General features: G+C 40.5%; 1 protein-coding gene across 1 annotated transcript; it reads right to left on the minus strand.

Annotated features, from left to right (window-relative positions):
• Nucleotides 1–1,269: 1,269 nt before the first annotated feature.
• Nucleotides 1,270–9,333, minus strand: ABRA (actin binding Rho activating protein). The gene is made up of 3 exons (XM_009484964.2): nt 9,298–9,333; nt 7,402–8,228; nt 1,270–1,747 (listed from the first exon to the last, which is right to left on the minus strand). The coding sequence occupies exons 1-3, from the start codon at nt 9,331–9,333 to the stop codon at nt 1,270–1,272; spliced, it is 1,341 nt and encodes a 446-aa protein (XP_009483239.2).
• Between the last annotated feature and the right edge of the window lie 4,009 nt (nt 9,334–13,342).

Consider the following 13,342-nt stretch of genomic DNA (forward strand, 5'->3'; position numbering starts at 1 on the left):
TTTTCGCATGAAGCACACTTCTACCAGGATAGCTATTTTTACAGTAGTAGTTTAGAGAAACGGTGATCTATGTAATCCAGTAACCACTATAGACCTTACAGAGGTCTCAGATTTGTGCATAATACAAACGGTTTTAAGACCTAGAAGTATCAGCTCACTAGCCTTTGCTCCTCTTCAGCATCACCTGGACTGAAATATATTATTTCAGTGGCATCAAAATGGTTCAAATGGCAAATGCTGTAAAATAGGGCAGTGTTTCTGTGTAATGTGAAACACCATTTTCCTTAAAGTTACTTGATTTTAGTTATGAACACTGTTTCTGTGTCTTTTCTCACAGAAGTACATGCCAATGGAAGATGCTGATCATAGTCACTTTTTTCCTATACACAACAGTACAAGTACCTGACTGGTTTTTATGTTACATGTTATTTTCCCCCATATTTATAAGAACTGTATTTACATAGATAATCAGAGGATATGTTGCACAATGTTGCATAGGAGGTATTTTCTACGTGGCTATCTATTCAAAACTTTTTTGTGCATTACATTCTATTGTGTTGTTTCTAACATGCATAACTATGAAACTAATAAGTTACATAAATACATTAAATATAAAACCTCATTTATAAAAAGAAGGATTTTCTCTTTGTCTGTGATATGTAAGATACAGTTCTGTCAATAATTGTCACAAGATAACACTGCAGTAGTATTTGCAAATCCAGTTTGTAAAGGAAATGAATGTGGTATCCTTGATTCTGTGTTCAAATAAAATTATTTTTACATGCATTTAAATAGATTAATTAGGAAATATGTGTGCAAGATCACTTTCACAGATCAAAAACTTGGTCTGAGTTTATATTGTCATTCAGCTTCTGATCTGGTATGGTTTATATTACCGATATCCCAGTTTAAGTAGTTGGGAAGATCTTGAATGTAAGAACAAGTAAAAATTGGAATTAATTTGTAGCTCTTTATATTGCTATATTCTATATATTTATATTTAGCTGCTTTATATTCCACATAGATTTTTCTCTTTATTTTTCATGTAGTAATTAATTGAAGTGTCCTGCAAGCCCTTCTGGTACAGAGAAGAATCCATTCAGATGCTTGCGTTATCATGCAGCAGTTATACATATTCAGAAAAATGCTCAATGTTTTTTTCTGTGCCTGTGAAAGGGGGGAATCTTGTATTCAAAATGTGCAAAAGCCAATAGCAAGGGAGAAGTGGAGAAAGGTTTTCCAAACCAGGTTGCTCTTGTTGTAACGTGCTTATTTTAATAAAGTAATTATGACATTATCATCCCTTCCTTGCCATAACATTTCTCCCTCAAAGTCCACCAGCCCGTGTTTCCTGGCTCTCATGAGAATCCCAACAACCTTATCTGAAATACGAACATATCTCTCGAAGAGTTCCCCAAAAGTGACTTGGATCTTGCCGTCGCGCCGTGGCTTAGCCATTGATTCAATGATGAAGCACATGTCTCTAATCTCCCGGTGGATGTGGGCCTCGGCCCTCTTGGCCCTTTCAGCAGTTTTGGTTCCTTCCTTTGGCCGGCCATAGCCTTCATCTCCTTTGTGCAGGCGCGTGGACATGGCCAGCTCATGGTCAAATTCCTCGCTGAAGGGATTCAGCTTCTGCGTTATGATGTGCTGGTCGGCCCATTCCTGCCATCTGTCCTTCAGGCTGTTAACGGGGCTGTATTTCCTGCGGGCTTTGGTGCTCGCTTCTTCGCTAAACCTGCTTGCCCTGAAAGAAACCAAAAGGGGGGCTGAGCTTTGCATTTCATCGTTTAATTACACAGTTCTGCTACTGCTCTCTCCCCTTCGCTTGGTTGCCATGTTTTTTCAGAGATGCTAACCACCAGGTGGCATGAGTTCACTACTTCTAAACCAGTTCTTTGGGGCCAGATTGCACTCGAAAGCAAATTTGCTGATCACAGCTTGATCTCATCTACGTTACCATCCGCCAGCCTAGATTTGAGCCCATTTTGACACACTTTTGCCCAGAATGACTTAATGCTGGGGGGGGGGGGGCGAAACAGTGTGTTGCTGATTACCTGCGCTTTCTATACAGGTTCAATCCCTGCTCACTGCAGGGGGGTTGGGCTCGATGATCTCTCAAGGTCCCTTCCAACCCAAAGCATTCTATGATTCTATGATTCTATACCTTTGGTCAGTCACGCAGCTCCCCGTTTCTGCCTGGCAGAGCCTGAAATCTGCCTGCCCTGATGTTATAGATGACAATAACTGTAAGTGCAGGGACTAGGCCCTCAGCTGTTCTTGGCTGAAAAACAGAGGGTAGTGTCTATAAAAATCTGTCCCCTGCAATAGATGTCGATGTTTAAAAAAAACAACAAAAATCTAATAGAGTGCAGGAGCTCTGCCTACGCTTGTGTGTTTGAAGTATGGTTCTGAACAAATGTCGAAGTCCTAAATTCACGTTCCCACTGGCAGGGTACAATCCTGAAAGAAACTTGGGGCTACTGAGATTTGTGTCAAGGTCAAAGGATGAGGAAAGACCTTCAGAGGTCTTACTGATTTTTTTTTTTTTTCCCCCCCTTCCCTCCCCCCTCGCCGTGCGTGTGTGTGCACGTAGCAACATCATATTGCTGGATGACTCCAGACAGACAAATTGTTGATATTCTTTCCTTTAGTGGCCAATCTCACATGCTGTGGGGGAGCTATAGATTGTCTGAGCTAGTCTCTGCACTGTCCACATCTTGTCATTGTGTCTGTACAGAGCTTGGCTAGGGAGTATGCTGTGCTGTGGCTGTGCCAAAGTAATTTGTTTTCTAATATTTTTACTCCCCAGAAGGCTGCTCTGAAACCTCACCAGTAATGTCAGCTGAATGTTAACAGTAACACCGGCGAACCAAAATACAGTTAGCAAAACAGTACCGAGGACTGCAAACCTGCAGAAAATGTTGTTTCCCTGCTGTTTGGGCATTTTGTTGTTTTCTACTAAGCTTGTTGAAAGAGAGAATAGGAATGATAGAGATGTTCCCAGTTCAGGTCTGTGCACCAGAAGGATGCCAGTACTGGGCAGCACTACAGCACCAGAGCAAGAAGTGCAGACACTTAGTGCCAGGGGTAGAGGAAGGAGTAGGAGGGCAGGACCACTCTTTTAGCTGTGGAGTTGCCATTAGCTTGGCTTAGCTATATTGAGAAACTGTATTTAAAAAGCTCCAAAATACCCTTCCCCATCAATACGGTGAAAAGCATCAGAAGAATCGAGCACGTAGCGTTGCCAAGTAAGCGCACCTTTCTTCTGTGGCATCCTGAGAGTAGGCAGTGTGTATGTACCTGTGGTTTTGTGCACATAAATGATTAACAGGTGGCTGTTGGCAGGAAAGGATTAAAATATATCAGTGGGGTAAAGCTAGACAATTTTGTTTCCCAATGATAAGCCAAATCCTCCTGTACATAAGCTGTTATCCTATAGAGAAAGGGAAAGCTGTGATCCTTTGCCCCTTGCCCTGAATTGTGGCTTCGTTGCCCAGAGGAACTGCAGGCACAGGGTTTGGTTACACAAAGCAATTTGTCTCCTGAAACCTACAGATCTCCCAAAAGCTGTAAAAACCCTGTGCCAGCACAGTCCTAACTCCAGCTGAAGCTCAGACTGATTGCTTCCCCAGCTTTTCACATGGGAAGGTATCAGTGAAGGGGGAGAGGCGAACCCGAAGTGAATCAAAATTGCTCAGAAGAAGTGATACCAACAGTCTCAGTGGAGCTGAGGAGCGCATCCCATCGTGGAGACCTTACCCCTCAGCCACCGCCAGCTGCTCCCCCTTCTCTCCAAGGGCTGTGACCCCTGAGAAAGTCCTGGAGCTTCAGTTCCCCAGGTTGAGGGGAAAGAAGCCAGTGAGTGAGATAGCGTAATTCTGTAAAGACTTTGTTACCTCTTCGTTGAACAGTTTAGTAAGTATTCTCTTCTTCTGCTACTGAAACCTTTAATTCTCTTTTCTAGCTGAATACTGTTATCACCTTTCTTATCCTTATCATCTTGTCAGTGGCTGAGAAAAACACCATCCTATCTATCCTTTTGCTTTTATCATGCCCCACATGGGTTTGGAAACACCTTACTGTTACTATCTTTTTTTTTTTTTTTTTTAATGCATCTTCTAATTTAGCCATTTCTGATGGCTGAAGTACAATTTTCCCCATTGTTTAGCTAATGAGAAGTTAACACAGTAAACATGTCAAGTTAACACAATAAACTGTATACACAGAAGCATTTTTTTCATGTTTGTACAGCACCTACACAATGGATTGTGGATCCCAAACAAAGGTTGTGAGCGTTAACCCACCGTAAGAAGTGCTTTACCTGTAGCAATCGAATAAGTTAACCTGTTAACCAAAATGATCACCCTAAATGCGTTCTGAACTTCTAGGAGAACAATGTCCGTGCTCCCTATGATCATTTCTGTAGGGGAAAAGTATGGATCCTTTTTTAATGCTTTGAGTTTCATATCACTGTTGCATCCCTTTGGCTCCTAAGCAGGAATGAAACAGTATTTCTAGGCCTGTAGGCATTACCGTGCCTCCTGCTAAGGATGTAACTTTATTCCAGTAAGTATTGCAGCTGGAAGTGACAAAGGTGCTGATGCTCTTTTCCTGGAATATAGAGAGGAAAATAGGAGTTTTGCTTTAACAACCATATACTTATGGCCTTTTTGAAGAAGAGCGAGCCACACTGACAGGTTCATAAAAGTAGCAGGCTGAAATAATGTGTTCTGAGGCTATAAAATAAACTTTAAAAAATAAGTAGTTAAAAAATCCAGTCCTGGTAACATCATTATAAGTGCAGAAAATGGCTTTTGTGTCAGATTGCAGTGGAAGAGATAGCTGTAAGTAACATAGAGGGTGTTGTTTCAGTCTTTTGCACCTCAGTAGATATGGCTGATCGTTTTTTTCCTAGGTAGCAGCACTAAAATTAGACATGTGGAGAAAATGCATGTAAAGTTTAACAGAATGATAGCTATTGTGTTTCTAATATAGCATTATAAAGTGAGCAATTTGTTTGAATTGGGGTTATTTACAGATAATATCTGCTGCAAATGTATCTTCTTTCCCCACTGTATGTGCGAAATCTTTGTTTCGAGGTCCTGACTTCTGTCAAAGGACAGTGTACACGGTCTCTCCCAAAAGCAGGGGCCACAAACTTTCCAGCTCTAGGTTACTGGAGAGCTGGTTTCAGTTTGGCTGTTAACCATTTGCTCCTTGCAGTAGATGACTGGTGAGCTGTGCAGCAAAGCATTCTAATCCCCAATCTGGATAGTTAAAAGAACCGTGTGTGTGTTCAGATAGCTATGCTAAAAAGTACCATATGGTTGAAATCCATTAGTGTGTTAGTCACAGTGTAATGTTGGTCATAGTAAATGCTCGTTAGTAGGGAGGTATAAAACCTGAGCAGTAGGAATGGTACAGCCTGCCTGTCTGCAGACACAAAGTCTTTTGGCAATTTCGTCAGTGCTAGTCCCAGTTTTTCATTTCTGAAATGACGATTAGGATACGGTATGAACATACTGGCCCCAGTCCTCTGGTTCCTGCTGCCTTGCTAGTCCTGTACACACAGGCTAATTGGGTGGGTGAAAACCCTGCCTTTTCGTCTCAAATTGCCTTGTGCTCAGCTCATGTAGCGTGTGTGCGGGTGATGGACACAGAGTAGAAGCAGTGGAGACTCGGGCCCCATCACGGGATGGCTCCTGGTAGGAACCCATGCCCTGCTGCTAGCCTCTTCCCTCCCTGTGGGCTCGGGCAGATGCGCTCTGCCGAACCCTGCCTTGGTTCGAGTTACACCTCCAGCTGCCCTCCCTGCCCAGCAAAGCCAGCAGGTGGAACGTGGGCTGCGCCTTGGCCATGGCTTGGGGTACCCTGGCCTCGGAGGCTGCACTGTCCTTCATCACAATTTTACAGCTAGATGTGAGGTTTCACATCGAAACGGTTCAGGCTCAAGCACATGTTCCTTTCTGCTGTCTTTGTTCTGGGGAATTACCAAGTTTGTAAAACAGGACTGGAGGAAACAGCATGTTGTGTCTGTAACAGCTACCTACAGTTTCCCATCTTGCAGCATTGGACATATGGATCTTTTAATCTTCTACCAACAAGAGTGTGATGAATCAGTTTGGCATCTGCCCATTGGCAAGTCTGGCCACAGCACAACTGTTTGTAGCTGTCTTCTGGAAAGGTGGCTCTGCTGGAGATGTCTGTGAAAGAAAACTGGAGAATTTCTACCAACCTCTCCTCTGCTCTTCTGGGAGACTTCCCAAGGACTGCATGGCTACAGCTGAACTCTACTTGTTTACTACCTGGGCTCCAAATTTAATATGTGCCTGCTGTTGCGTAGTAATCTTCAAGCGTGAGCCTCTTACTGAAAGAAGTATTACTCAAAACTGTCTGATGCAATTAATTTGTTACTTAATTCAAACTTTTAAATAGCACCTGTAATAACTCCGTAGGTAAGTAACAGATTCTGCTTCCTTTTTCTTCACACAATTTACAGGCATAAGGAAGTCTGTATGGCAGGAACTTCTACTTCCATAACATATTCAATGAACGTACTTCCCCTTCCCCACCCCTTATGATAGTGTACCCAAAGGGACACCTTAAATTTGAAGGATCTCTTGGTGATTCAAATGTTCTTTTTCATCAAATGATTTATAACATACAGCATGATTCAATCAGTCCTGCAGATGTCAAGGCAGGCTGGATGCTTTCTAATGTATGTTTGGGGTCCCAACTCCTGTGAAAGTTTCCATTCTTTGACTTGATGAATTCCAAATCCATGGGAAGCTTCCGAAGAGAAGCAGTGAACACAGCTTTTGTTGAGATGTACTTAAAAGTAATCCTGCAAGGTCTATTTTGGACATTCTCTGCAAATTACTCCTGAGAATATTTACAATTTATTCAATGCAAAATAATGAATAAGTATTTGGAAATATTATTTTTCAAGTATATTGCTTTAGACTTAACATTTGCTGAAATAAATGAATAACTATGGGCTTTTGATCAGTAGCTATGGGCTTTTGATGAGGTAAAAGTTGTTATTCTGAAATATGGACTAAAGTACTAAAAAGTAAGTAGTGATTTTGATGAACCAGTAAATCTAGTGTGAAAATTAAATATAATTAATATTTCCCAAATATAACTTCCAGTGTCTAATATGTATATAGCACATAAAACCCAAAGCTATAGTCAGATGTTGTTGACTAACTACTTAAGCACAGAGAGATATGTGAAAGTTGTTTTTTTTTTTTTCTTTTTTTTATTTTCATCAAGGGTAGTAGTTTCTTTTTGACCACTTCCTACCATTCTTCCCCTCTCCTTTTCCTTGTGGAAACCAACATGTCTCTCAGGGTCTGCTGACCATTTGTGATAATGTAATAAAGATGTTTTACTTACAAAGATGGCACAGGACGTTTAATCCTCACAGCCGTCACCTCTCGGTCACTGTCTTCTTGCTCCAGTTTGTCCTCTGCTTCCCCATAGCCACTGTCCTCTGCGTCCAGGCTGTCATCGTGACACTTAAGCAGCAGTTCTTCCTTAGCCCCCTCTTCATCCTCTTGTTCCATCTGTTTCCAGCCCTTGGTCAGCTCTGATACCACGTTTGAACACTTTCTCCTTATGGTCGGAGACAATTTGCCACTAAGAATTTTGTCAATAGCACTTGTTTCTTCTTTGAGCTTGGTCATCTCTGGGCTACTATTGTTGTTCTCATATCTTTCACTGAGGAGGCTAACATCACCTCCTCGTTCGTAGGCTTTGCTTACAACTGTTTTGGTCACCTCCTTGCTTTTAATGCTGAACTTTTTGAGGGCTTCATCTGATTCCCTTGAATTTTTTTCAGCGTCTCTTATTGTCACTGATTCCTTTGCTGAAGATTTTTCGTCATCTTTTTCTTGGTCCCTCTTGACAGATGGAATTGGCCATTTTTTGAAGGATCTTTCTTGTACAGGCTGAGATGATGAGTCTTCTGCAGCAGGGACCCATCCAGGGGGCTCTTGGGCTTGCTTGACATGGTGGTCAGATACCCACTGCTGCCAACCTCGTGCCAAGCTGAAGACTAAGCTGGCCATTCGGATCTTGTGGACAGCCCTTTTTGCAGGAGTAGTGCTCGGCTTTTCTTCAGAAGCCATGTTGCTGCCCGCTGCCATGCTGGCTTTTCCTCTTCTTATGCTAAGCACCTTCTGAATGAACTTCCTGAAGTGAATAATGTCCCCCGAAGAGAGCTACGGAGATTTAAATAGAAGCAGGAGCAGTTTGTGCCCATGGAAAGTATGTGAAACACTTCTCACAAAGATATAGTATCCTCACTGCTACGGAGGTCTTTTTTTAAATCATGGGGTTGCCTTTCATCACAGCAGATGAATGATGCATGATGTAAGCAGGGTGACACAGACCTGCACTGGAAATAGTGGGAAATTAACAGCTCCTTTAGTCCCCCTTCCCTGGGACTGCTCAGTTCTCAATTTGTTGGCAAGGGCCTTGTTTTTCTGGAAGTGCAAAACTTGGATTAAAGATACTGAACAGAGTGGCTGAAATTGCTAAATGTGAAGTGCTGTCGGTTGCTGACAGCTTTGGCCAGAGTAGAGAGCCCTCGTCATCACAAGTAAATAGTGGCCCTCGTCATGGAGTGTAAGGCCAGAAGCAGACTATGAATGAGAAATTTTTAGATGCATTTTCTAAAAAGATGCTAGGTGATTTCTTCTTATTGCTTATATGCCCAAGGAAATCCAGATTTGTTAATTTTTTAAAAGGTATTTATGTGCTCTCTTCCCAGTCATTATCTATTAATGTCTATCTATTTAGAACATACCTTCGGGGGATTGGGGAGCAGTGTCGTGTTTGGTGTCAGCAGTAAGGATAAGGGAATCACTATCTCTAGCCGGGGGATTAATATAGTAAGTCTGACTTGATCAGATGGATGAATGATTTCCTAGTTTTAGGATTTTTGAAAACATAAAGTATAGCCTATTTAATTCCTGCCTGCTTTTCAAGAAACTTGTATATAAAACTTAGTGTTTACTTGTATACTAATTACAGCATAATTATGTTTAGTATGTACAGTATAAAAAAAATCAAATTTCCTAGGAGAGTTTGTGATTTCTTCATTCCAGAGGACTTCCTGGAGTATGTTCTTATTTGAATTTGTAAAATCGTTTAGTGAATCAATACATCAATTGTTACATAATAATAAGCAGACGTTATCTGAGATACAGTCCTGTGGTATCATATTTCTTAGTACAATGTTTCCTAAATAGGAACGGAAAATGGCATTGCTTTTTCCATCGATCATACCTTGCAGCTTACAGGATGACCTGCGGCACTTGCCATGTGGTGCTCTGAGGCACACTGAACTTCAAGGAATCCTGTTGGCTTCGTTGGTGTTACACCAGAGATAAACATAGATTCTTGGTCCTCTGTCTTTTTCTCTTCACTCTATTAAAGACTGGGCTGTTTGAAGTAGGTTAGATCATATCTAGCTCTTGTTTAATAATATAAGACTGTATCATACCTCTGACTTCTAGGCAGAATTCCTCATTAATCTGTGGCTCATTTCCTCTTCAAAACTGATGACATAATGTAAGTTAGTGTTGCTATTTGATATTTACTTGTACTTTTATTTTAGAAAGAAATGTGTCACCTCTGTATACTGTACAATCTCAGCTATTACCAACTGCATCATAACTCTGAAATGGCATTGAGATGTACTGATGCAACTTGATTAAGAAGCATGTGTTACCAAACATTTATTTTGGTGCCTTTTTAAGGCTAACCAGGAATGGGAGCTTGTGTTTAAAAAGTACACATGCTCATGCATGCATGCACACAGGGTGGTGCATGTTCCCTAATACAGAAGGAAGATGTAAGTGAAAGAAGAGAATAATGCACATGAAGAGTAGGAGTATGATACCAGCTCATTATATCATTCCCTATGATTTCTTGAGTGTAAGGTGGCCAAGGCTTTAGGAATGAGCTGAAAGCTAAATAAGGAGGTAAGGGATGAGGCCAGGGAAGTGCAGTGACACTTAAGTGAAAAGACTGTGGAAGGACAACAATGGATGTTGTCCGAGAGGGACAACTAGACCTAGAGGGACCCCTGTCCTAAGGCAGGATCAGCTCTACCTGCATCTATTCAGGTTCCTGGTTTACCTGTTCTTAAAGACCACCAGCAGTAGATACTCCCCACTCTGCCTAGGCAATCTGTTCCACAGGTTAACTGGCTTAAATTAAACTTTTTCTGAGGTCTAACCTTCACCTCTGTCACAGCACTTTAAGCCTCTATCACTGCCAAAAACAGACAAATCCCACCCTTTCTGAGGCAGCCTTCCTTTGCAAAGACTGCTGTATTTCTCCTAAATCTTCTAAGCAACCTCACTTCTTCCCAACTTTTCTTGTGTCTTCATGACCCCTGATCATGCTTTTGCCAGCTTCTGGATTCCCTACACTAGGTTCACATATTTCTTCAAGCATGATGCCCAAAATGGGGATGGTATTCTGGTTTAAGCTTGCCCATACTGCTTAAAAGGAACAGATGTCTTGTATGTACATTGTGCTCCGGGTTCATACCCTACCTGTAATCCCCGAAGTTTGCAAAGACTTTCCTACTAAATGGCTATCTGTATTCACAGAGCTGACTGTTCCTTCGTATGTGACCACCTTTGTTGGTATCAAATTGTGTTCTGATTTGTTCAGATAACTTTTTCAATTTGTCATGATTAATTTGATTTTTTTAATCCCTGTTCCAGTGTTCTTGCAACTTGATTCATATTTCATAAATGTACTCTTTATTCCACTTTTGGAATCACAAGTGAAAATAGCAGGTAAGTATAAAGTACACCCAGTTAACAAGCACATCTAGTTTCATAGAAAGCTATTGGTATTTATTTTCATGTGTTTTTCCAGTTAATTTTATACTATTCCAATGAATTTTGCATATGATATAAAAATCAAAAATTTGACCAGCATCTAGATACATAGCATCTACTGCTCTTGCCCATCTTTGGGGGTTGGACCAGAAGACCTCTGGAGGTTCCTTCCAACCTCAACTGCTCTGTGATTCTGTGATCGTCCAAGAGCTGCCACTTTGCTGTAAAAAGAATTAAGACTGGTTTAATATAATTTGTCAAAACAAAATTGCTTGTAACTGTCCTTGTTACAAAGGTTTATTACTGTAATTACTCTTGAGGTTCTTGGGCACTTCTACTGTCATACCATATTTACAAGTAGTTCTATTGAAATTCATGGTACTGAAAAAAAATTACATTCCTGAGGAATATTTGGAAATTACTACACGTTTCAAAGAACTTCTTAATAAAGAGACTCCTTTTTTCTAATGGATTGGACCTTGGTGTACTGGTCGTAGTCCCACAGACTTAATACTTACATAGTTTAGATAAATGACAATGAAAAGCTACAGACTAATGAAAAACACCAAGATTACAGTTCTAAACTACTATTAAATCCATGTTGCATGACAAAATGTTAAACAAATGTTTAGTTTAAATCAGTCACTATTTTAAGCTGAAGTTATAACATCACAGACTTGTCCAAAGTGCCAATGAAACTTCAGTGTAATTATTTTGAGGATAACTAAATTTATGATGCTTAATTTTAGGGTCTACAATGGTGTTGCCTTGAAAGTGTTGAATGGTGTCTTATTTTATATGGTGATGTTGCCAGCAAGAAGTTAATCATAAGAAAAGTATAAATAATGTCTGAGTCATCCAGTCAGATTCATATTTTGAGGGTTGCTTACTTTGTGTATGTTTTACTGCAGTAAGAGCAGAATTTATTACTTCATGGTCTTTAATTTTTCTTCTTAATGGAATAACAAGCCAAAGCTATACCTAAATTTCTGTCTTTCTACTAGTCTTTCTACTGGCACTTCTGAAAGGCAATAGCCAGCCCTTAGGGCATGGGTATGTTTTAGGCTGGCTGAGCCTAGACCACATTTTCTATGTGCCTTCCATACCTCACAAGGTATACTCCAATGTACAGCAAGGCTTGGTGAGGGTGACTGTCACACACTTTCAGAAGTTCAAAACCTATGCTTGAGGTCAGGGTTGAGGGACTATTTATTGCAGAATAGGAGGAATAACAATTGGAGAAAGCAAATAGATGAGTGGGCTTGAAACTTATATTGAAAGTTGTAAACTCCCTTTTCCTTGCCACTGGCTGCATACAGTTCTGGGATTGAATCTTTTTGATATCTTCAGACAAGTCTGCTCATGCTCCTAGTACCTTGATGCTGCTTTTGGATTGCTGCATTTCACTTAATACCTCTGATTTCCTGAATCCAAAGTTATGAAGGACCAGCTGAGAGGTTGCCAATATCAGTGTTAAAAGTTGGGATTTTTTTTGTTGTGTGTTTTGGTTTGTTGGGGTTGCTTGGGTTTTTTTTCCCCCTGGATGGATTGTTCTCTGTATAGTTATACACTATTTAAAAATTCTTTTATTTTCTCTCTCATGCTGTGGAATATTAACAGTCTCTGAGAGATGAGTTTGTCATTGCTTTTTAATTTTTTTATTTTTTGGGGGATGTGTAATTTTAAAAGTAGAATTGTATCCTTCATCCATTGCCTTACCTTGTCAGACACTGATATAAGTTATTCAATATTTTTGATGTCTTAAAACAAGGAATTTAATTTTCAACCAATTGTAAGTGTATGAAAGATGCTGTCTTCGTCCTCAAAGTTAGTGGTGAATAACAAAAACAAGCTGTGTTTCAAGCTAAAGTATAACCAGCTGCCATTATGAATAGGAACATCAAGACTGAATTTTCTTTTCAAGGCACTGTTAAAGTACACTGTGTTAGAACATCATATGTTGCCAGTGATCACAGAAAACCTGGGCAAATGGTTAGAGTTCTGGATTTCCTTATTTTTAGAGTTCACATCAAATATATAACTTCTAACAATAGTAATGAGCAACTGTGTCTAATTCAGTGTGCAGTTTCATGTACAATCTAGGAATCTGAGTTCTAAGAAATGGACCGATCCTGAGCCTTTGGACTGAGTCCTCTCCAGCCATTAACAGAAAGCAGTCTATGTATTCATTGGTGCAGTTCCTTGTGTTTGTGTCCTATATATATGCATAGTGTTTCTGTCTGAGATTGTGTTGTACTGAGTAACCTATCCCTGTGGAATTAACAGGGAATCCTGAATCTGCATTTGATTATATGTCATTTCAGAATTTAACTATATGAGAGATTGGGGCTTTTCCATGACCTATCACGACAGCTCTGCTTTGTGAAGAAAATATACCCAACAAACTGCCAAGAAAACCCTGCTGAGAACCAGGGCTGAAAGACTCTTAGCTGTGGAAGGGTAGTGGGGGGAGA

Source organism: Pelecanus crispus, chromosome 2, assembly GCF_030463565.1.
Source record: "Pelecanus crispus isolate bPelCri1 chromosome 2, bPelCri1.pri, whole genome shotgun sequence".
NCBI lineage: Eukaryota > Metazoa > Chordata > Aves > Pelecaniformes > Pelecanidae > Pelecanus > Pelecanus crispus.